This window comes from Eretmochelys imbricata, chromosome 3 (assembly GCF_965152235.1).
Source record: "Eretmochelys imbricata isolate rEreImb1 chromosome 3, rEreImb1.hap1, whole genome shotgun sequence".
Classification (NCBI taxonomy): domain Eukaryota; kingdom Metazoa; phylum Chordata; order Testudines; family Cheloniidae; genus Eretmochelys; species Eretmochelys imbricata.
In genome coordinates this window covers 176578770-176601207 of record NC_135574.1, presented here as the reverse complement: position 1 = coordinate 176601207, position 22438 = coordinate 176578770, and the positions used below count along the sequence as shown (strand labels likewise).

Genomic DNA, 22438 nt, shown 5'->3' with positions numbered 1-22438 from the left:
GTAGTAGGTAACTTCTGGGAACTCTTCTGGCTCTATCAATCTGTTTCTTTACTTCCGCAGGTGGGTATTGTAGTTGTAAGAAAGCTTGACAGAGATCTTGTAGGTGTTTGTCTCTGTCTGAGGGGTTGGAGCAAATGCGGTTGTATCGCAGAGCTTGGCTGTAGACGATGGATCGTGTGGTGTTAATGAACCTTGTTTTCAGTACCCCATTGGTTTCAATAGGAAGTTAGTCTGTGTAAGGAGCTTTGAAAAAGATCCAGTGGGGGCTTGGAGAAAAAAGTTAAAATGGGGGATATACAGGTGAAAAGTCCTGTTTTAAAGGAAACTAGCACATTTTCATGTTTGTTCTCCTGTGCAGCAAGATGTAGAATTATAAATCCCTGCTCCAAAGGGAGCTGAGCTGTTGTAACACATGCAGGGGCCAGGGAAAGCAGTCTGAAGTGAGGCTGCTTCTTAAAACTGTTTTGTTGTGTAGAGTCCTCTCTTAAGTTGTACACAAACCTTTGAAATCTTGCATCAAGGTTCTTGCTTAATATGAACATTCATCTACCACTGTATCCACATTGGACCCACTGCAGTTACGGTTTCAATGTAGAAATCACTGGAGTTACTCATGGAGTAAAAAGAAAAGGAGTACTTGTGGCACCTTAGAGACTAACCAATTTATTTGAGCATGAGCTTTCGTGAGCTACAGCTCACTTCACCTGTAGCTCACGAAAGCTCATGCTCAAATAAATTGGTTAGTCTCTAAGGTGCCACAAGTACTCCTGTTCTTTTTGTGAATACAGACTAACACGGCTGTTACTCTGAAACCTGTCATGGAATAAAGCAATGCGAGTCAGGGTAGCAGAATCATGCCCTTAAAATAAAATGTCTTTGAATTTTATAAATGATTCAGCAAAGGAACTTGGACTTATAAATACCCCCAAGGGCCCAAAAAGTCCCGGGCAGTGCTAGTCCAATTCAAAGGGGAGTCATGAAAAAGACAACATTTGAAAACTTCCCAGTTTAGTTCAGTGTTAGGTTTCAGACCTTGACACCTACACTGGTCAATAACAGGTGGACTTAAATACAACAACCATAAAACAACCACAAAGAAAAAAGCTACTTAGATCTGCTCAGAAATGAGTGTAACAAGAACAACTCAGGACATGATTTGTTAGTCCCATTCTCCTATTCCCCTTTTGTCTCGATTGGTCTGTTTTAAGAGTCAGTCCTGAAAAGATTTACTAGAGGGTGCAGCCATGAATTATAGACCTCAAACACTCATCCCACTTAAGAATCCACTAGTGTGCATTCATGCTAAGGCCTAGTGAACTCACTGAGACTCTGCATAAGTGCAGGAGTCAGCTCCAGCACATTCTGATGCAGGATCAAGGCCTCAGACTGTAAATGATTTAGGGCAGGAACAGTGCTTATATGTCTTTAAAAGCACCATTCACATATACGATGCTATATAACAATATTAGTAATGAAGAAGAATGCACAGCATTGTACCAAATTTCAGAATGATTTCTATTTGTAATACTTTTTTTTAAATCTGTTCAACAGCAGTGGGAATGCTGTTTAAACAAAGGAGAAAGCCAAACAACAAGGCACTGTGAATGAGATCCATTACTGTACTTCTAAGCTGTCATTCATTATTTTGTTGAATTTGTGAGAAAACAGGTCTGACCCTTTCCTTTGAAGAGAGAGCTAGCTATATATTTTAAATGCTGTATCTACTTAGTTATAAACAGAGAGCATATTCTCACATCTAGCCAACTGCTTCAGACTACTACATCATGCCACAATCTTTCTCTTAAATTCTTAAAAACATGCATCCTATTTCACGTTCTGAAGAATGTTCCTGGGGTGGAAGAAATGTATAGTTAACAATAATACTTATACAGTGCCTTACCTGAGACAAGCTTAAAAATTTTAAAATTAAAAGCAAAGATCTAGAATGAGAGGTAAAGTGACCTATCACCAGATAGTCTTCTCCTACGTTTAGCATTATATTATGTCTTCTCAGAAAGGCTTGATTGTAGATAAGTGTTTAAGAAAAGAATTGAGAGATGGGATTAAATCCAGCTTTCAGTTGGCTAATTCATAGAATCATAGAAGATTAGGGTTGGAAGAGACCTAAGGAGGTCATCGAGTCCAATCCCCTGCTCAAAGCAGGACCAACACCAACCAAATAATCCCAGCCAGGGCTTTGTCAAGTCGGGCTTTAAAAACCTCTAAGGATGGAGATTCCACCACCTCCCTAGGTAACCTATTTCAGTGCTTCACCCCCCTTCTAGTGAAACAGTGTTTCCTAATATCCAACCTAGACCTGCCTCACTGAGACCATTGCTTCTTGTTCTGTCATCTGCCCCCACTGAGAACAGCCGAGCTCCATCTTCTTTGGAACCCTCCTTCACGTAGTTGAAGGCTGCTATCAAATCCCCCTACACTCTTCTCTTCTGCAGACTAAATAACCACAGTTCCCTCAGCCTCTCCTTGTAAGTCAGGTGCCCCAGCCCGCTAATCATTTTCGTTGCCCTCCGCTGGATTCTCTCCAATTTGTCCACATCCCTTCTGTAGTGGGGGGACCAAAACTGGATGCAGTACTCCAGGTGTGGCCTCACCAGTGCTGAATAGAGGGGAATAATGTCTTCCCTCGATCTGCTGGCAATGTTCCTACTAATACAGCCCAATATGCTGTTGGCCTGCTTGGCAACAAGGGCACATTGCTGACTCATATCCAGCTTCTCGTCCACTGTAATCCCCAGGTCCTTTTCTGCAGAACTGCTGCTTACCCAGTTGGTTCCCAGCCTGTAGCAGTGCATGGGATTCTTCCATCATAAGTGCAAGACTCTGCACTTGTCCTTGTTGAACCTGATCAGATTTCTTTTGACCCAATCCTCCAATTTATCTAGGTCACTCTGGACTCTATCCCTACCCTCCAGTATATCTACCTCTCCTGCAAGCTTAGTGTCATCCGCGAACTTGCTGAGGGTGCAATCTATCCCATCATCCAGATCATTAATAAAGATGTTGAACAAAACCAGCACCAGCACAGACCCCCTGGGACACTCCGCTGGATACTGGCTGCCAACTAGACATTGAGCCATTGATCACTACCCGCTGAGCCTGCCAATCTAGCCAGCTTTCTATACACCTTATAGTCCATTCATCCAATCGATACTTTTTTAACTTGCTGGCAAAAATACTCTGGGAGACCGTATCAAAAGCTTTGCTAAAGTCAAGATATATCACATCCACCGCTTTCCCCATATCCACAGAGCCAGTTATCTCATCATAGAAGGCAATCAGATTGGTCAGGCATGACTTGCCCTTGGTGAATCCATGCTGACTGTTCCTGATCACCTTCCTCTCCTCCAAGTGCTTCAAAATGGATTCCTTGAGGACCTGCTCCATGCTTTTGCTGGGGACTGAAGTGACACTGACTGGTCTGTAGTTCCCTGGGTTCTCCTTGTTCCCTTTTTAAAATATGGGCACTATATTTGCCTTTTTCCAATCATCCAGGACCTCCTGCAATTGCCACAAGTTTTCAAAGATAAAGGCCAATGGCTCTGCAAGCACATCAGCCAACTCCCTCAGCACCCTTGGATGCATTAGATCTGGACCCATGGACTTGTGCATGTCCAGCTTTTCTAAATAGTCCTTAACCTGTTCTTTCACCACTGAGGGCTGCTCACCTCCTCCCCATGCTGTGCTGCCCAGTGCAGCAGTCTGGGAACTGACCTTGTTCTGTGAAGACCAAGGCAAAAAAAGCATTGAGTACTTCAGCTTTTTCCACATCCACATCTGTCACTAGGTTGCCTCCCCCATTCAGTAAGGGTCCCACACTTTCCCTGACCTTCTTCTTGTTGCTAACATACCTGTACAAACGCTTCTTGTTACCCTTCACATCCCTTGCTAGCTGCAACTCCAATTGTGCTTTGGCTTTCCTGATTATACCCCTACATGCTCTAGCAATATTTTTATACTCCTCCCTAGTCATCTGTCCAAATTTCCAGTTCTTGTAAGCTTCCTTTTTGAGTTTAAGCTCACCGAAGATTTAACTGTTAAGCCAAGCTGGTCGCCTGATATATTTGTTATTCTTTCTGCACATCAGGATGGTTTGTTCCTGTGCCCTCAATAAGGCTTCTTTAAAATACAGCCAGCTCTCCTTCAGTGGTTCTCAACCATTTCCGCACCTGGACCACATCTAACTTGCACCTCCCCTTCCTGTTTAGCAATATGGGTAGAGCAGGTTGATCAAAATCTGTTTGGAATCTCAAGCTGAGAGCTCCTGGCCCTAATCGATCATAAAAACTGACTGGTTCCTGGGAACAGGATATTTCCTCTAGGAGAATTCAATGGAAAATATTTCTCCTTTTATATGAGGGAGAAGATAAACATACATAAGAACGGCCATACTGGGTCAGATCAAAGGTCCATCTAGCCCAGTATCCTGTCTTCTGACAGTGGCCAATGCCAGGTGTCCCAGAGGGAATGAACAGAACAGGTAATCACCAAGTAATCCATCCTCTGTCGCCCATTCCCAGTTTCTGGCAAACAGAGGCTAGGGACACCATTGATGAACCTATCCTTGATGAACTCATTTAGTTCTTTTTTGAACCCTGTTATAGTCTTGGCCTTCACAACATCCTCTGGCAAGGAGTGCACAACAAGGAAAGTTATGACCATTAAAAGAAATGTGTGCAGTGGTTAGTGCCAGGGTTTAACAGCAACTGAAGCTTGTATTTGGCACTGAGCAGCACCGGAGAGCTATTAAAAGCTATACAATTTGTTGTGACACAAAGGCACAACAGGACAAAAGAACCCTAGTCGGAAAGAGAGTGGGTCATGTTCTTGCTCGAATGGCTGCTGCAGCTGCTTCAGAGAGAACCTTCCATGATTGTGAAGAATAAAGGAGCACACGTAGAACAGTGTGATCGGGCACTCTGTGAGACAGCCAGGAATAATGTCAAAAAGAGCAGTTATGGAGCCAAGTGAGCACTACCATATATTTAAGTAAGCCATTTGGGTCTTAGAATCAGCGAGATGAAATGGTCTAGATTACACCCTCTCCCCACTCTCCCATTGACTGTGTTTATATATTACGCACGCAAATGCACAGAGTGGTGGATCCTCAATTATCTTGCATTAGCCATCTACAGAAATGTGACCATTCAGAAACAAAACCTCTCGAAGGATGGATGACAGCAGAGTTGAGAAAACCACAGGCTGATGCGGGAAAGAGTGGCTTGAGGAAGGGGTAATACCCGCTTCAGACGGGAAAAGGTGTGGGCTGCTCAGTGATAAGGAATATCCTTGATGAAAAGCAGCAGTGCAGCCCACGTCTATACACGGCTTCGATTGTGGGTGACATTTTCAAAAGGACCTAAGTGGCTTAGGAACCTAAGTCCCACTTTCAAAAACAACTTAGGCAATTGAGATTTAAGCTCACGTCACTTTCAGGGGGTTTCAAAAATTTTTACCCTGAAAGCTTTTCTGGGCAGGCACCTTGGCCAAAGTTTTACAAAGCATCTAGTGCTTTTGGGTGCCTCTATTTTTGGATGTGCCAACTTGGGTCATCTTAAAGGAGTCTAATTTTCAGAAAGCACTTAACATCCACTTCTAAAAGTCAGGCCCTTTCAAGAGGTCTAAAGTTGGACATCCAAAAATGGAGGCATCCAAAATCACTAGTCACTTTGGAAAATCCTGTCCCTTCTCTTTTTATTTGCCTGCAAAACACCTAGCACACTTCTGGTGCCACATAAATAACATCATAATAATAAATCATTAAGATGAGAACAGGACTCAGGAGAGGTCTCTATGCCCTGTGGAAATATTTATAGTTTTGATTGCAAATCCTGCACATTAGCATAAAGAAACCACTCATGTGTAATAAGCTAAACTAAAAGCCAGTCTTACTATGATCCTTATCTCCATGCACATATTTCCCTAAAAATTAAATGGTCTTTCTCACTAACATCTGCACAACAGGCTGCTTCCCACACTGAGGCAGCACCTGCCTGGTTGTACTTTGCTTCAGCAGAATATCATTGATGCTTACTGAAATAATACAAGAAAGCTCTTTTGTGACTCAGAAGGGCAGACAACTGCAAGAGATTTTCCTTCACTGATACAATATTTTAATTAAATGCACACCAAGAACACAGGGGCTTCCCACAGCTGCAGGCCTTGCTGGTCACTACAGCTGGCTCTTTAACATCTGAAAGGGAGAATGGATCTTTGTTTTGTTAGTTACAGGCTCGCCTTTCACTGTACATTTTAGGAGAGAGGGCTCTCCTGGCCATAATCTGGCATGTTGCCAATGTGAGCAAACAGAGGCAGTAGAACAATGTGCATATCCTCAATTCAGCTGTCTGGCTAGACATTAGACAGCTCTGCTAATTAGAATCAAACGCTTGTGATTCCATAGTATGCATGCGCCAGAGGGAAATGACATCCTGCCATATAGGGCTCTTTGGGCTTTTGTCTTTCTGGGCTGATTTCCTAATTCCACCATGCTGAATGCAACACATAGAATTTCTTTGAGGCATGCAACATCAGGTGGAGAAACATCAGGTGGAGAAATATATACACATCTGACAAAGCCTCTTCTCCCTTCTTTTTTAATTTACCCCAAGAGCGTGTTGAGAGTTCTGCTTATGCCCTCCTGTGGTAAAAAAATGAAATTATTAATACTAGCCATGGGTAAACGAGCTATGGATTCTCATACAATTTTTTTCCCCACTAGTCCTTTAACTTCTTGGCTTTAATTCCTGATTTGCACTGGTATAAGTGAGAGGGGAATCAGACTGTGTGTGTTTATTACTGTTCTGACCCTGGGGTTTTATGGTAAAGATTAATCAACCCTTTTATACGGAAGCAAATGCAGAAGGTGTCTTACTGCTCTAACAGTAGTTCAGCTGATGGACAATGTGATTTTTAACTATAAGTGAATTTTGACTTCAGAATTAATTTTTAAAAAGGCAGCCATTAAAATTAACTAGGGAGTCAAAATTAATACCCAAAGCAACCCAATGGGTACTCTTTACTAACAAGGAATACTTAAGGCTGAATTTAAAATGTCACTGAATATTATGAACATGAGAGTTCCGTATTAAATGATATTTAGTTGACCCCAATACAGTATATTCAAAATGTGATTCTGTTTTATGCTCTTGATAGCAAGATCAAGTGTGAAAAACTTTTGGCCATAAAACATTAAACCAATTTTTTTATCTATTGTAAAAACAGCAACAGGCTAGAACATCAGCATATTTGATGCACATGAAAGATACCTGAAAAGAAAGTAAACCTTAAGCAGACTGCCAAACAGTATGTCACATCTGAAAGACATGTAACCTCTCATCTGTTATTTGGGTATCAAGGAATTATCCGAAACACTTCTATTTCTCTGTCGTCTTGGTGTATACGCAAAGTTTTACTGGTTTAACTAATGGTGTGATTTTATACTGATTTAGTTCAACAGGTGCAACTTTGTGTGTGGACACTCACAGGCCACGTCTACACTAGCAGCACTTTACTAGTATAATAATAATGGGAAAACTATACCAGCAAGGAGCTCCAAGGGTAGCCGTAGCTTTATCATCACAGTTGTAATTCGTATCGCTATAATTTAAAATCACCCTTGAGGGACTAAACAAGCTATTCCAGTAAAAGTAGAGTTTTGCTAATATATCTGTATCTACGCTTGGGGCTTCAGCTGGCATGACTCTGTCATCCAGAGATCATACCTCTTCACAGCCCTGATCAACATAGCTGTGCTGGCAGAAGTCTGTAGCGTACCCTGGGCCTTATTTTGGTTCAAGCCTGATTTAAATTGGGTTCAGCTTGAATCTGTAAAATTTCAGGTGCAAATTGTGGGTAGACAGGCCCTTAATCATGGCTAAACTTGAAAAAACAACACTGAGAACATTCAATTTCAGAGAAACATTTAAAACTATGCTCATAAACAACAGAGCTAGCTAAAAATCCCATGTATTTTCCACACATACAAAAAAAAATGAAAACAAAATGAAAATTGTTTGTTTAGTTCAAATTTTTGGGGTGGAATTTTCCAGTTTTTTAATGTTTTCCTCCTTTCCTCTCCCTCCCAGTTCTTTCCCCTCCACCCCTGGAGAGGTTTTACAAGTGGATAAACAAAAAAGGGGAGAGAAGGAGGAAGGAACCCCAAAAATGAAAAAAATTTCATTTTTGATTTTTAAAAACTGGAAAATTCTGACCAAAGTGAAAAGAAAAGGAGTACTTGTGGCACCTTAGAGACTAACAAATTTATTTGAGCATAAGCTTTCATGAGCTACAGCTCACTTCATCAGAGTGTCCGATGAAGTGAGCTGTAGCTCACGAAAAATTATGCTCAAATAAATTTGTTAGTCTCTAAGGTGCCACAAGTTCTCCTTTTCTTTTTGCGAATAGAGATTAACACAGCTGCTACTCTGAAACCTGACCAAAGTGAAAATTTTCTATGAAAATTCAGTCAATAATTCTTTTGTTTGTTTGTTTGTTTGTTGGCAAAAAAAGTTTTGCTAAAAAAATGTTGACCAGGCCTAGTACACAGAGCTGTGCAAAATTCAGCAGCTGTTTCACTTTGGGGAGGAATGATGGCATAGAACTGGAGGAGACCTTAGCTCTAGCTCTTACACACACTTCTTATATGGCCTGAGGTAAGTCAGTGTGTGTCTGTGCTGCAGTTTCTTCATCTGTAAAACAGACTTACCAGCCTCAGCGGGGTGTTTGTGAGGGTACATCCATTTGTGTTTTAAAGTATGCCCCTCAGATGAGAGAGGGGTTTATAAACATCAGGTATTATTATTATTATTACTACATGAACATTTTCCTCAGTTGCAATTTACAGTAGGTTTGCAGCCACCAATGTCTTTTTGAGTGTTGGATTCAAAATGAACCCCCAAACAGTATCATAGTTACCCTGTAAGGGAGCCCTCACCTGCATGTCTGTTCTCCTCTCACTCAGTTTTACTGCTGTTTAGGCCTTAAATGTCAGATTCAAACAAAGTGAAGTCAATGGAAGGGTTTCCAAGATCACACCCTAGGGTTGAGATTTTCAAAAACAAACATTCAGTGTCGTCTTTGCTCCGCTCCCACTGAACTCAAAGGTCAAACTCTCATTGACTTCAATGGAAGTAGAATTGGGCCAAAAAAGAGCAGAGATTACGTGCCTATGTCCAGAGAGCAGCGGTTTGGGGCCACTGTCAGGTAGAATGAATGAAAGAACCCTGAAAGGAGAACAGCAGCAAAATTAACATAGTACAGAGATGTAGCTATAATATGCCGTGGCGAGAGCTGTCACAGCTCATTCCAGTTAGCTGTCTTACAGGTGCTACAGGACGGGTATGGAGAAGTATGTCTAAATCCACTGTGAAAGTACATTTGGATTAAATAGCTGCATCCACCTACCCCTTCTTCAAGTGAGACACATATGCACTCTGTAGAGCTGCTTCCAAGAAATAGGGAAGTTCAAAGTCAGAGAAAGTCACAGTGCTGCCTTTTATGCTTCTTGAATGCAAGGTCTGGGAGGGAAACAAAAAGTGATATGATTATAAATAAACTCATTGTCCTTATCTGCTTGCATGCATTGGGAATCACTTTGCAGTGATTGGAAGGACAAAAAGAAAGTGATGCAGTGCACCATTCTACAACTTATGTACCATACTTACTGTAGTTTTGAGATGTTCAAGTTTATGAACTTTTTGATTTTATGAACCCCAGAGGCCTCAATCAGTTAGCAAAATAAGGGTCCAACTGTATCAAAACTCTTCTATTGTCTGAAATATTGAGAGGACACATCACCCTTTCAGTAGTGCTCTGACAATCCTTTTAGTCTATCAGCACATGTAATTCTGCCCTCGGATTTGCCCAGCTTCCATTGACAAACTCACTGGGAGCCCTGTTTAAAGATAGGATTTGGGCAACATACAGGTAAGTCACACTTAGGGCACATTTATTCCTTACCTTCTCAAGTTCCTGCAAGTACACTTGTGCAATGACACACGCTCTCTCGAAACAAGCCATGACCTCCTCTTCCCTTTCGGACAGCCGAGCACGCGAGGCAATCGAATTGGGCGACCGCTCCAGTGACAGACCTGGAAAATGGCAATACCTTCTTAAACCCAAGCTCAGAAGTAGCGAAGTCAATGTAATCAGTTTTCACAGCGTAAATATTTACAAGAGGACAGGGAAAATCTCCTAAATAATACATACTTTTGTTTTGTTTATTTTCTTGCTTGCTTCAAATACTTTTGGAAACATTGGTAGAATAATATATACTATACATTAGGACTGTCAAGAGATTTTAAAAATGAATCGTGATAAAAAAAATGAATCATGATTAATCCGGCTGTTAATAATAGAATACCATTTATTTAAGTATTTTTGGATGTTTTCTATCTTTTAAAATATATCGATTTCAATTACAACACAGAACACAAAGTCTACAGTGCTCACTTTACCTTTATTTTTAATTATAAATATTTGCACTGTAAAAAACAAAATAGCATTTTTCAATTTATTCAATACAAGTATTGTAGTGCAATCTCTTTATCATGAAAGTTGAACTTACAAATGTAGAATTATATACAAAAAAATAACTGCATTCAAAAATAAAACATTGTAAAACTTTAGAGCCTTCAAAGTCCACTCAGTCCTACTTCAGCCAATCACTCAGACAAACAAGTTTAGTTACAATTTGCAGGAGATAATACTGCCCACTTATTATCTACATCATCTGAAAGTAAGAACAGGTGTTCGCATGGCACTGTTGTAGCCAGCGTTGCAAGGTATTTATGTACCAGATGCACTAAAGATACATATGTCCCTTCATGCTTTAACCACCATTCCAGAGGACAAGCGTCCATGCTGATGACAGGTTCTGCTCGATAACTATCCAAAACAGAGCAGACCGATGCATGTTCATTTTCATCATCTGAGTCAGATGCCACCAGCAGAAGGCTGATTTTCTTTTCTGGTGGTTTGGGTTCTGTAGTTTCCGCATCTGAGTGTTGCTCTTTTAAAACTTCTGAAAACATGCTTCATCCCTCTCAGATTTTGGATGGCACTTCAGATTCTTAAACCTTGGGTCCAGAAATCTCACATTAGTACTATAACACTGCACCCAATATTCTTAATAGAAATATTGTTAGGATATGAATATGGCATAACTAAGATACGTTTTATGCAAGATGGGTCATGTGAGGTATCATTAGAAAGGTTATGATCTACTGAATGTGTTTATATGTTTATCCAATTTGTATGCATGTATCATTTCTGTATCTGAGGTTAGGAATACTGACTATGTAACAATTACAACTGTGCGTATTTGGGGGAACACCCACCAGACAGTAGGCAATCAGCTTCAATGTGCCATTAGGAGGAACAGTAAGACTCTAAGCTACAGAAACTCTGCAACCTGCCTAAAACAACAATTAGGGTGAAAAATTACATTTTGTAACCTGTTTCTTGAGTGTATTAAGTTTAGTTTGCATGTTTTGTTTTATTTGCTCAGTGATCTGCTTTGTTTTGTTTGTGATCCCTTATAATCACTTAAAATTTACCTTTTGTAGTTAATAAACTTATTTTTTGTTTATTACAAACCTCAGTTTGTGCAATTCATATCTTGGGGGGGGGGGCAAAAAGCTGTGCATGTCCTCCTCCACACTGAGGGAGGGGGCAAATTTGTATGAGCCTTCACTTTGCAGATCTTTCTATACAGCGCAAGACAATATTATTTTGGGTTTATATCCCAAAGGAAGTGTGCACATGAGTGCTGGCCATTCCCCTAGCTAAGTCCTCCCACACAGCTGATTTCAGTCTGTGTCTGCAGCCGCGTGTGGCCTTAGCCGTGTGTGTTCTGGAGAAGGCTTGAGAGCCTAGCACAGCAAGGACAGGGTTAGGGTTAGAGTTACCCAGGCTGGTGGAAAGGGTGCGCTCAATGAGACCCCACCACATCAGGTGGCACCCCGGGGAGGGGAAGGGGGGGGGGTTGGTCATCCTGTCACAGGTACCTTCTTTGCATTTGTCAAATCTGCTATGAAAGTATTCTTAAAACGAACATGTGCTGGGTCATCATCTGAGATTGCTATAACATGAAATATATGACAGAATGCAGATAAAACAGAACAGGAGACATACAATTCTCCCTCAAGGAATCCAAACAAACACATTGTTTTTTTAATGAGCATCATCAGCATGGAAGCATGTCCTCTGGAATGGTGGCCAAAGCATGAAGGGGCATACAAATGTTTAGCATATCTGACATGTAAATACCTAGCAATGCTGCCTACAAAAGAGCCATGCGAACGCCTGTTCTCACTTTCTGGTGACATTGTAAATAAGAAGCAGGCAGCAGTATCTCCTGTAAATGTAAACAAACTTGTTTGTCTTAACGACTGGCTGAAAAAAGAAGTAGGACTGAGTGGACTTGTAAGCGCTCAAGTTTTACATTGTTTTGTTTTTGAGTGCAGTTATGTAACAAAAAAATCTACATTTGTAAGTTACACTTTCACAGTAGAGAGATTGCACTACAGTACTTGTATTAGGTGAATTGAAAAATACTGTTTAATCATTTTTACATTTAAATATTTATAATAAAAATAATATAAAGTGAGCACTGTATACTTAGTATTCTGTGTTGTAACAGAAAGCAATTTATTTGAAAATATAGAAAAATATCCAAAAATATTTAATAAATTTAAATTGGTATTATATTGTTTAATAGTGTGATTAATCACAATCTGTTTTTTAAATCACAATTTTTTTAGTTAATTGCGTGAGTTAACTGCAATTAAATCGACAGCCCTACTATACATCTATAGGTATTTTGTATTCACTACCTTTCAATTGTTTGACACAGAACAATATTATGCATTTCTATAGCACCTTTCATCTCTTAAGAACACCACTGAGGAAGGGAAGTATTAGCCCTATGGCACAGATGGGCAAACTGTGGTACAGAGAGATTAAGGCCCATATATGCAAAAATGGCCATAGATTTTAATAGTAGTGGGTAGTAATAGGGGATTACTTTGTTGCGTATCTGTTAACTAACATTCCCTTTTCTGTTTTGTCTTTTCTGTCAACTGTCCACTCTGTGTTAACCCTCTTCAAAGGTTGTGGTTCTACAATCACATGTCTTTCTCCCCTGCTGATTGCTAAATGAAAGTCCTGCACAAACAAAGGAAACTGACTCTATATGTAGAGGAAGCCATGAAACTCATAGTTTTTTTCCACAAGAGAACTATCAAATGCACAGGCTAAACTAATTCATAACTATTTTTCTCTGATCTGTCTTGGCTATACTCATCTAAGGAGCTACTTGCAATGGTAGTATGTTTAAAAAAAATTAGAAAGAAGTGTGATTTCTAAGCGGATGTCCTTTTAAATGCAGAGAGGGCGGTAGGCTTCTTTTAATGAGTCCAGCATATGGATTTGTGAACATTGTGAAATCATGCAGAGTGGCAGGCCAAAAAATCACAAATGAGCATCATCACACACATACAAGGACTAGACTGCCCAGGTGTAACCCATTCTCCTCTGCTAGAGGAAACACTGAGAAACCAGCATCCCAGAGCCCACTGAAAGAAACCCACCACAACCCATTAACACATACACATCGCACATACACACAATATCTAACGTGGACCCAGAAACCAGCATGAGGGCTGTCGTGTAGACAGGATTCAGCCATTTCCACCTCCTGCTCAGAACAGTGAGGCAAGAGGGAGTAAAAACATACAAGTTCACACTACAGCCTCCCTCCACTAGCGAATTACCACTCTAAAGCTCCAGGATGAGGACTGAAGTCAACAATTCTGCTCCTCAGGAACAGATTAACTTTCTACTACAAGGGTGAAGCTCATCTGTGCAGGTGACAGAGCTTTCTCGGGGGCCCATCAGAGACCGTGGAACAAAGTCCTGCAGGAACTAAAGCCCATCGCAAACCTCCCCACCTTTCACTACACATGCATGGAGCACCTCTTTGACCTGGTCTCCTCTAACATAAACACATCATGTATATAATTATTTAAAAAAAAAAAAAAAAAACCACCGAATCCATTGTGTGATTATTTGGGGAACCTAAGTATGACTTATGAATTTGGTCAATACTATGAAGTTGTTGCTACAAAAATTGCTGTATCATGAATGTCCCTCTCACTATGTGTATCCATCATTGCTGACAGGTTTTTAAGCATGTACCTCCCAGACTAGGAGCAATGGTGGCTTAATATAACTCAATGACCACACATACACAAAAGCTCTGTCCATTCACTCACTAGCACTGGTACCAACATCTCCTGTCACACTGGTGGCCAAAAGTCAAAGCTTCAGTGGCCATGGTAGATAGGAAACGATGGGATTGTGGATGCAGCAAATAAAGTTAAATGGCAGCATACCAATTCCTCTCCACACACCAATCAACTCACATCTAACACGACTCCTAAAACCCTGGAACCTAGGTATGCCAGAACTGTCTATCAATCCGACGATGGCACTAAGGAACATTGAAGCGCACAGAGCATGAAGCCTGGATGTTTTGGCATAATGTCTGTGTTGAACAGTGTTTAAAGGAATTCAGTGTGATGGACAGCACCTCACAGCTGATCAAGATGGAATAGTTTCAGTTTTGCAGACTATGTTCCCCATTCCTGAAACATATTACACTATGAATCTACATCTGGGGCAAAGAACTGCAGATGTCATGCTGTGCCAGTAAATTTGGGTACACAATGTCTTTGCCTAGAAGAATGTGTTTCCAGTGTATGCTCTGCAGCCCAATTTATAAACTTGGCTCAGGGAAATCAGTGAACATTAAACAAAAAAGTGTTTTTGAGACTTGTTCTTTACATAGATTTGTATTAGTCTTTATACATAAGTATACAAAAGTCAGCAGAATACTACTTAGCACTTTACATTAAAGCTCTACAAAAACTAACTAATCCTCTTTAGAGGAACATTAGAATTACCAGCATTGCACAGATGGGGAAAACTGACAGAAAGGTCTCAAAATGATTCAGCACCAGAGTTAAAATTAGAACCCAGGAGTTCAGCCCCAAAATTAATCTGCTAGATCACAATCTCTCTGAAAATAAACTGCCTGATCTTCAGCAAGATAAATCAAAGATTGGAGATTAGTTCTAGTACTGTCTGGAACAAACCTTTGAGAATTCTGGCAAAAAACCCACACACACTAAGCAATGTTTGTCATCAGTCTTGACATTCCTTTTCCAAGCAGTTGAGCAGTGCTTTTGGCACTAAATGGAACAGACTGGAAAAACAGACACATTTGGTGTCCATAACTTTTGAACATTCACTGCAACATCCACTCATATTTAGCATGCCTCTTCTGCAAACAAAGAAAAAGCTTATTCAAGCAGAGGTTCTCCACCAAAACACTCCCAAATCACTGGTTATTTGGGTCATTCATAAAGCTTACTGACACATTTTGAAAGCATAAGCTTCTTTTTCCAGAGGAGTTCACAAGAGCTTCATCTGTTGTTATTTCTGGACCAACAGTCTTTCATAATCCTATTATACTTTTTATTTGACGGTCTCAGAGGTGGTGAGGTGAGTGGAGTTTAAAGCTTCAAACAACCCCCTGAAGTTGTTATTTTTCCTAAAAGGAGAGATGTAGCTAAGAGATTAAGTGACTTGCCTAATGCTGCAGAGTTAAACAGGACCACTAGCTTCCAGTCTTGCATGCTTGACCCACTTGGCCACCCTTTTTCTAACGGGCATGATTAGTTATTTTCACTGTTATTGCTCTTCTTGAGCCTTGTAATGGACATTCTTATCTGCTCAGACTCCCAATTGTTGTCAGAGGAGCAGGTGACAGCTACAGCCAGGTCAGCTTAAAATCAACGCTCTGCCTGGGCAATAGACTGCAACTATTTCTTCAAGATGTAATTATTATCCATGCCTTTGTCAACACCAAATTAGATACTGCAATAGACTCTATATGGGGCTATGTATTCATTCCGTCTGGAAAATGATGTGCAGAATTCATGAGCCTGCTTATTAAATGAAGTTTTTTTTTCATGGACATATTAAACCAGTGAGACCATTAAGACCCGCCCTGGCTGTTTGTAAGTTTCTCAATAGATTTTAAAGTGCTGGTTTTAATCTATAAAATCCTAAATGGCCTTGGACTATAAGGGACTCTTTTTGTGGCATTCTGCCATAGTTGCAGTCAAGGAGACACCACAGGTAGAGTCCTCTGACATGCAGTCACCTAGCCACACCAGAGATGGGAAGGGGTGATTTGCCCTTAGGGCCAAAAGCCTTTGGAACTTGCTTCCTCCCAGATCACAGCAACCCAATTTTGTTAACCTACCAGACACACCACAAGGACCATGTTTTCTCTCTGGCCTATAAGGGGTTGAAGAGTGACTGGAGAGGGGTCAGGCTTGATGGTGACTTTTTTAGTAGGGATTATCATACTGATGTTCATATAAGTCACTGCTGCGGTAGCACTGTCTTTGGGTAATTGCTGGAGTCCATTTAACTTGTGGTTTATAAATTTATAGAACTGAGGTCTGTTCCTCAGAGTTCAGCCACCCAGCATCCACGCTGTGAGGTGGAGTGAAGCAAGGTTCGGGTGCAGCAGCTGCCTGTGATCCTGAGAGAGTAGGTCCGGACGGTTGGGAACAGCTGACGGAGCTGCTACTGCCAAGCCTATGAGCGTGCTGAACCAATGCTGGCGAGGCCAGGCTGGGGCAATCATAATGACTCGAACCTTATCCTTCCTGATCTTGAAAAGGACCCTGTTGATCAGTGGGATTGGCGGGAAGGCATACATCAGAAGGCTTGATCACGCCAGCAGAAAGGCATCGGATAGCGAGCCGCTGTCGAGGCCTGGCAGAGAGCAGAACTGTTGACATTTTCTGTTCTGTCTGGTGGTGAACAGGTACACTTGGGGAGCTCCCCACTTCTGGAAAAGCATCCTGACGAACTCCAAGTGGAGGGACCACTTGTGGGGAGAGAAGAAGGACCTGCTTAAGTGATCCGCCAGCATGTTCCGAACACCGAGGAGGTGGGAGGTTTCCAGGTGGATCGCCGTGCTGGATGCAGAAATCCCACAGGCGAAGGGCTTCCTGACACAGGGCCAATGACCGGGATCCCCCTTGCCTGTTGACATAGAACATGGAGTCCGTGTTGTCTGTCAGCACCTGCACCATATGACCCGACAGATGGGGAAGAAACACCTTGCAAGCAAGGCAGATGGCCCTGAGCTCTCTGACATTTATGTGAAGTGACAATTCCTCTTGAGACTATAGTCCCCGAGTCTTGACAGCACCAAGGTGTACTCCCCAACTGAGGTCGGACACATCTGACACCAGAGATACTGTGGGCCGTGAAGTCGCAACAAAACACCTTCCATCACTGCATCCGGGTTTGACCACCATTGGAGCAAGGTGAGTACCCAGGGAGGGATCACGAGGACCCTGCCCAAGGGGTGTCTGGCTGGGGAATAGATCGACAACAGCCACATCTGAAGGGACTTCCTCCCCAGTCTTGTGTGTTGGATGACGTAGGTGTACACAGCCATGTGACCTAGGAGTCTGAGGCAGACCCGAGCTATGGCGAGCGGGTGTGCAGTGATCTGGACAGCTTTCAGACATTAAGAACCAAACCAAGGTTCTCGTGTACCAGGATATCATTATCCCCACTCTCCTGTACAGTGCTGAAACCTGGGTCATGTTCAGTAGACACCTCCAGGCTGTTGAACGATACCATCAACAGTGCCTCCACAAGATTTTATGAATTAAGTGGGATGATAGAAGCATCAACATCAGCTTTCTGTACCAAGCCAAGACCTCCAACATCAAAGCTATAACCATCTGCCACCAAATCCGCAGGGTTGGTCAAGTTCTTCAAATGCCAGGCAATCAACTCTCAAAGCTGGTCATGTTCTCACAATTGAGTCAAGGTTAACTGATGAGGGGAGGGCAAAGAAAGCACTTCAAAGACACTCTCAAAGCCAACATGAAGAAGTGCAACATCGACATAAACTTATGGGAAACCCAAGTCCTCGACCAACTAAAACGGAGAAGGACCACGTGGCAAGGATCCCAGCATTCTGAGACCCAATGAAGACAACAGGAAATAGAGAAACGGGAAAGAAGGAAAGAACATGTTGCAGCCTGACTCAACAATCCAAATCCACCCCTTCCACTGGAAAACATCTGCCCCAAAGAGATAAGATCTGTGGCTCCTAGATTGGTCTTATTAGCTACCTGCAGATCCACCAGCAATAACCACTATCATTTCTTGGAAAACTATCATCCTCGATCACCAACTACTATTGCTTATCCTCCTCAAGGCAACCCACAGTAGCAATGTGGGACAGGATCTATGTTCAACACACGCTTTTTTTTCCCTTGTTCCTCTGCAGATTGGTTCCAAGGAGAAAACAGAAGTATTTTATTGTTCAGTAGTAGCATGCTTGAGATGATATAGAAATGAATTATCCTTATCTTTGCTTGTGTAATTACAGCATGCTTTCACTTTGCCCTGTTAGTGCCCACAGTAAAAGTTAAAAAGAAATAGTTGCATCAGCATGGGTAGACAGCCACCACCCTACCATGAATCCAACTTAATTCCCTGTCTCACTCCACAAAGCAGTGTCTTTTTCTAGTAGAATCCCATAGATGGTGTATTTTATGTAGTACAATTAATGAAAAGATTATCCTTATTGATTTTATTTGTATTATATAAAAAGTAATCTTCATGGGCCTTTTAAAATCTGCCTTTGGAAAGATCCCACGCATTGTTTCGGCAGAACAACATTCAGGCAGCAGGCTAATCTTGTAATGCAGAACATGCTATAAAAACATGTTTTCTGAAATACAGAGAATGCCTAGAAAGTGTATATGTATCCTATAACATACATGTAACCTATGATCAGCCAAAAAGGACACAACTGTAAATTCACCTATAAAATACAGGCTAGACCACGGGTCTCAAAGTCCCATCCCGCAGGCCATTTGCGGCCCAAGAACCTCCCCACTGCGGACCAGAAAGGAGAGACCCATGCAGCCATGCTGCCGTCTCTATCTGATGCAGGCGCCGCCCCCTGTGGCTCCCACTGGCTGTGGGAGAGGGACAGAGATACCATCACTAGTCGCTGGGCAGAGTCAGCCATGGAGGCAACGTCACTTTTTTCCACAATGAATATAAACAAGTCTAAGAAATATTGAGCCTACTGGAACAAAGATTGTAAGTAGAAGGGTCTCTGAATAACTACAGTTTGAACAACGTAATTCAGTCAAAATACTGAACATAACTATCTGATGCACACCTTGCTGCAATCCTGAAGGTTTCAACTGCTCAGTCACTGAGGCCAAACATCAACAAACTGACAGAAATGAAGCATTGCCAGGTGTCTGGCAAACACTAAAAACTCTCTGGCAGGTGAAGAATCGTATAAAGTTGTATGACAGTTTTATTATTTCTAAGAAATTCAAAATAAAAAATACAATATAAACATTTTCTTTTCTGACCACCATCTTCAGTGACATTATTGGCCCGCTGGGAGGATTTGAGGACTGGCCCTGGCCCTAAGGTAAACTGAGTTTGAGACCCCTGGACTAGACAGTAGGGTCTTATGAAATCCGTAAACTGAATTAAGTTGTTCAAACTGTAGTTATTCAGAGACCCTTTTACTTACAATCTCTATTACAGTAGGCTCAATATTTCTCCTCATTTTTTTAATTCAGGGATATTAAATGAAAACTAGTTATTCTGTTATTTATTATTCAAACATCCTTGGAAATACAAAGAGGGACGATAAGAGAGACAGGAAGTGTGAGAGATCAGCAGTTTTGTTTCTAAACAGAAGGAAAGTTGGGCCCAATCAAAACTCTGGGATTTAGATCAGGGGTTCCCAAACTGTGGTAAATATACCACTGGTGGTTCATGCACTTGTTGCAAGTGGTACACTGTAACAGAATGGTCTGTCCTTTTTAAGGAGTAGTGGGCCTAGTACCAACCAATTTCTGTTCCATGACATGGCCCCTTTGAGGAAAGAGGTATTCAAGAGATCAGCAGCCTAACTGGGGAATGGGGCCAGGTGTGAGGTGGTAGCTACTTGATAAACATGATAAAAGTTGTTAGGTGGCTCCCAGGAGCAGAGAGAAGGCAGAGAGGCTGGAGGAGAGAATTACAAGGTAGCATCAAGTCAGGAATGAGGTTCCCTGTGATGGTGAACCAGAAGTGAGACTAGTGGGCTCGTGAAGTCTCCCTGGGCTGTGCTGTGATCCCAGATAGGCTAACGGATGGGAGGAAGAAGTTGTGAGTCCAGGGACCAAAGCAGGAGATGACTTCTGGGAAAGACTCTCCAGAGAGACCACTGGCACAGCTCTCTGGCTCAGAGGGAAACAGGAATATGAAGCCTTGGAACAACGGTGAACTGGAGCTGAACCTGCCCAATGCCCAGGTAAAACCCCTCAATTCCAGCCAAGACTCCTCACCTGTCTACCCTCCCCCATGAGCTCCCCTTCCCGTTTACACACACTCACCACCTGAGACGTGTGAACTCCACTAGAGTTGGTGGGAAACTGTTTTGCTGTCTCACAAAACTTTTCGTGCCGTGGAACAGGAACATCAGGATGAAACTGAGACATTTTGAAGTTTTTTGTGAAAAGCCAAAAAGACTACCACCCACCTTAGAACAGCCAACAGCCTGGGAGTCAGGGCACTCACCTGCATGGAAGGAAATGCAGGTTCAAATCGCTGCTCTGCTGCTTCAGATTCAGGACCTGGGTTTCCATATCCCAGGTGAGTACCCCGTCCTCCAAGCTATTCTGGGATGTGTCTCTTTCTCTAGGTTTGAGCACAAGTTCTATCACAAACCTGGAAACCCCTCCTGACAAAAGTTCTGTCAGAATGGAACCTTCACAGAACCCACGAAAAGTCTGCGTTTAGACAAACTGCCATTTTCTGATGAAAAACCATTTCATTGAAAAATTCCCAACCAGCTGTAATCCTCATGGTCCTCTAACCTTCCCCCAGCCAAACTCCTCATTCTTTTAGTTACCCCAGGTGGATATCCACCAGCCAGATTCAAAACGTATTTTATTAGGAGTCCATAAATACTTAAGTAAACCCTATTAAGGCCTAAAATGTGCACAGAAAGGAGAAATTTGCATGTGGTACTTCAAACATCTGTTTTGTAAGAACGTGGTTGGTACATGAACCAATGAAGTTTGGGAATTGCCGATTTAGACTCCAGACTGTCCAGATTTGGCCCCTTGTAGGGACAGCCCATACCTATGAACTTTGCTTTCAGCCCGTATCTAAGCAGGATATTTTTAACAGGGCCCATAATACGTCAGCTACTCTACACCATTCCTTTAAAACAACCACCACTCCTAGTCCAACTGAGTTAAGGTTGTGATCCTATATTTCTCCTCAAAGGCCTTGTCATAAATATAAAGGGAAGGGTAACCACCTTTCTGTATACAGTGCTATAAAGTCCCTCCTGGCCAGAGACAAAACCCTTTCACCTGTAAAGGGTTAAGAAGCTAAGGTAACCTCGCTGGCACCTGACCCAAAATGACCAATGAGAGGACAAGATACTTTCAAATCTGGAGGTGGCAGGGGGGAAGGAACAAAGGGTTCTGTCTGTGTGATGCTTTTGCCAGGAACAGATCAGGAATGCAGCCTTACAACTCCTGTAAAGTTAGTAAGTAATCTAGCTAGAAAATGCATTAGATTTTCTTTTGTTTAACGGCTGGTAAAATAAGCTGTGCTGGAGGGAATGTATATTCCTGTTTTTGTGTCTTTTTGTAACTTAAGGTTTTGCCTAGAGGGATTCTCTATGTTTTGAATCTGATTACCCTGTAAGGTATTTACCATCCTGATTTTACAGAGGTGATTCTTTTACTTTTTCTTTAATTAAAATTCTTCTTTTAAGAACCTGATTGATTTTTCATTGTTCTTAAGATCCAAGGCTTTGGGTCTGTGTTCACCTGTACCAATTGGTGAGGATTATTATCAAGCCTTCCCCAGGAAAGGGGGTGTAGGACTTGGGGGGGCATATTTTGGGGGAAGACGTCTCCAAGTGGTCTCTTTCCCTGTTCTTAGTTTAAAACGCTTGGTGGTGGCAGCATACTGTTCAAGGACAAGGCAAAGTTTGTACCTTGGGGAAGTTTTTAACCTAAGCCGGTAAGAATAAGCTTAGGGGGTCTTTCATGGAGGTCCCCACATCTGTACCCTAGAGTTCAGAGCGGGGAAGGAACCCTGACATGGTGGCAGAGCGGTGGGATCATTTTGAGCCAGAGATCATTTTGAACCAGAAGCACAGCAGGATTTTAAAGGGTTTTGTAAAAGGTGATTGCAGCTGTTGATTCTGTCACTCTGCTTGGGGGACAGAGCAGCAGGCATAACAAAAAGATTTTTCTGTAGGCTGAGAACAGCT

The 22438-nt window shown here is 41.9% G+C and overlaps 1 protein-coding gene across 2 annotated transcripts in view; it reads right to left on the bottom strand.

The window, feature by feature from the left end:
- TTC7A (tetratricopeptide repeat domain 7A) overlaps positions 1 to 22438 on the bottom strand; it is a 265462-nt gene that overhangs the window by 223882 nt on the left and 19142 nt on the right. For both annotated transcript variants that reach the window (XM_077813878.1, XM_077813879.1), the window contains 2 exons: positions 9979 to 10109; positions 9424 to 9536 (listed from right to left, as the gene is read on the bottom strand). In XM_077813878.1, the coding sequence (XP_077670004.1) occupies positions 9424 to 9536; positions 9979 to 10109 (244 nt within the window). The remainder of the gene's footprint in view (positions 1 to 9423; positions 9537 to 9978; positions 10110 to 22438) is intronic.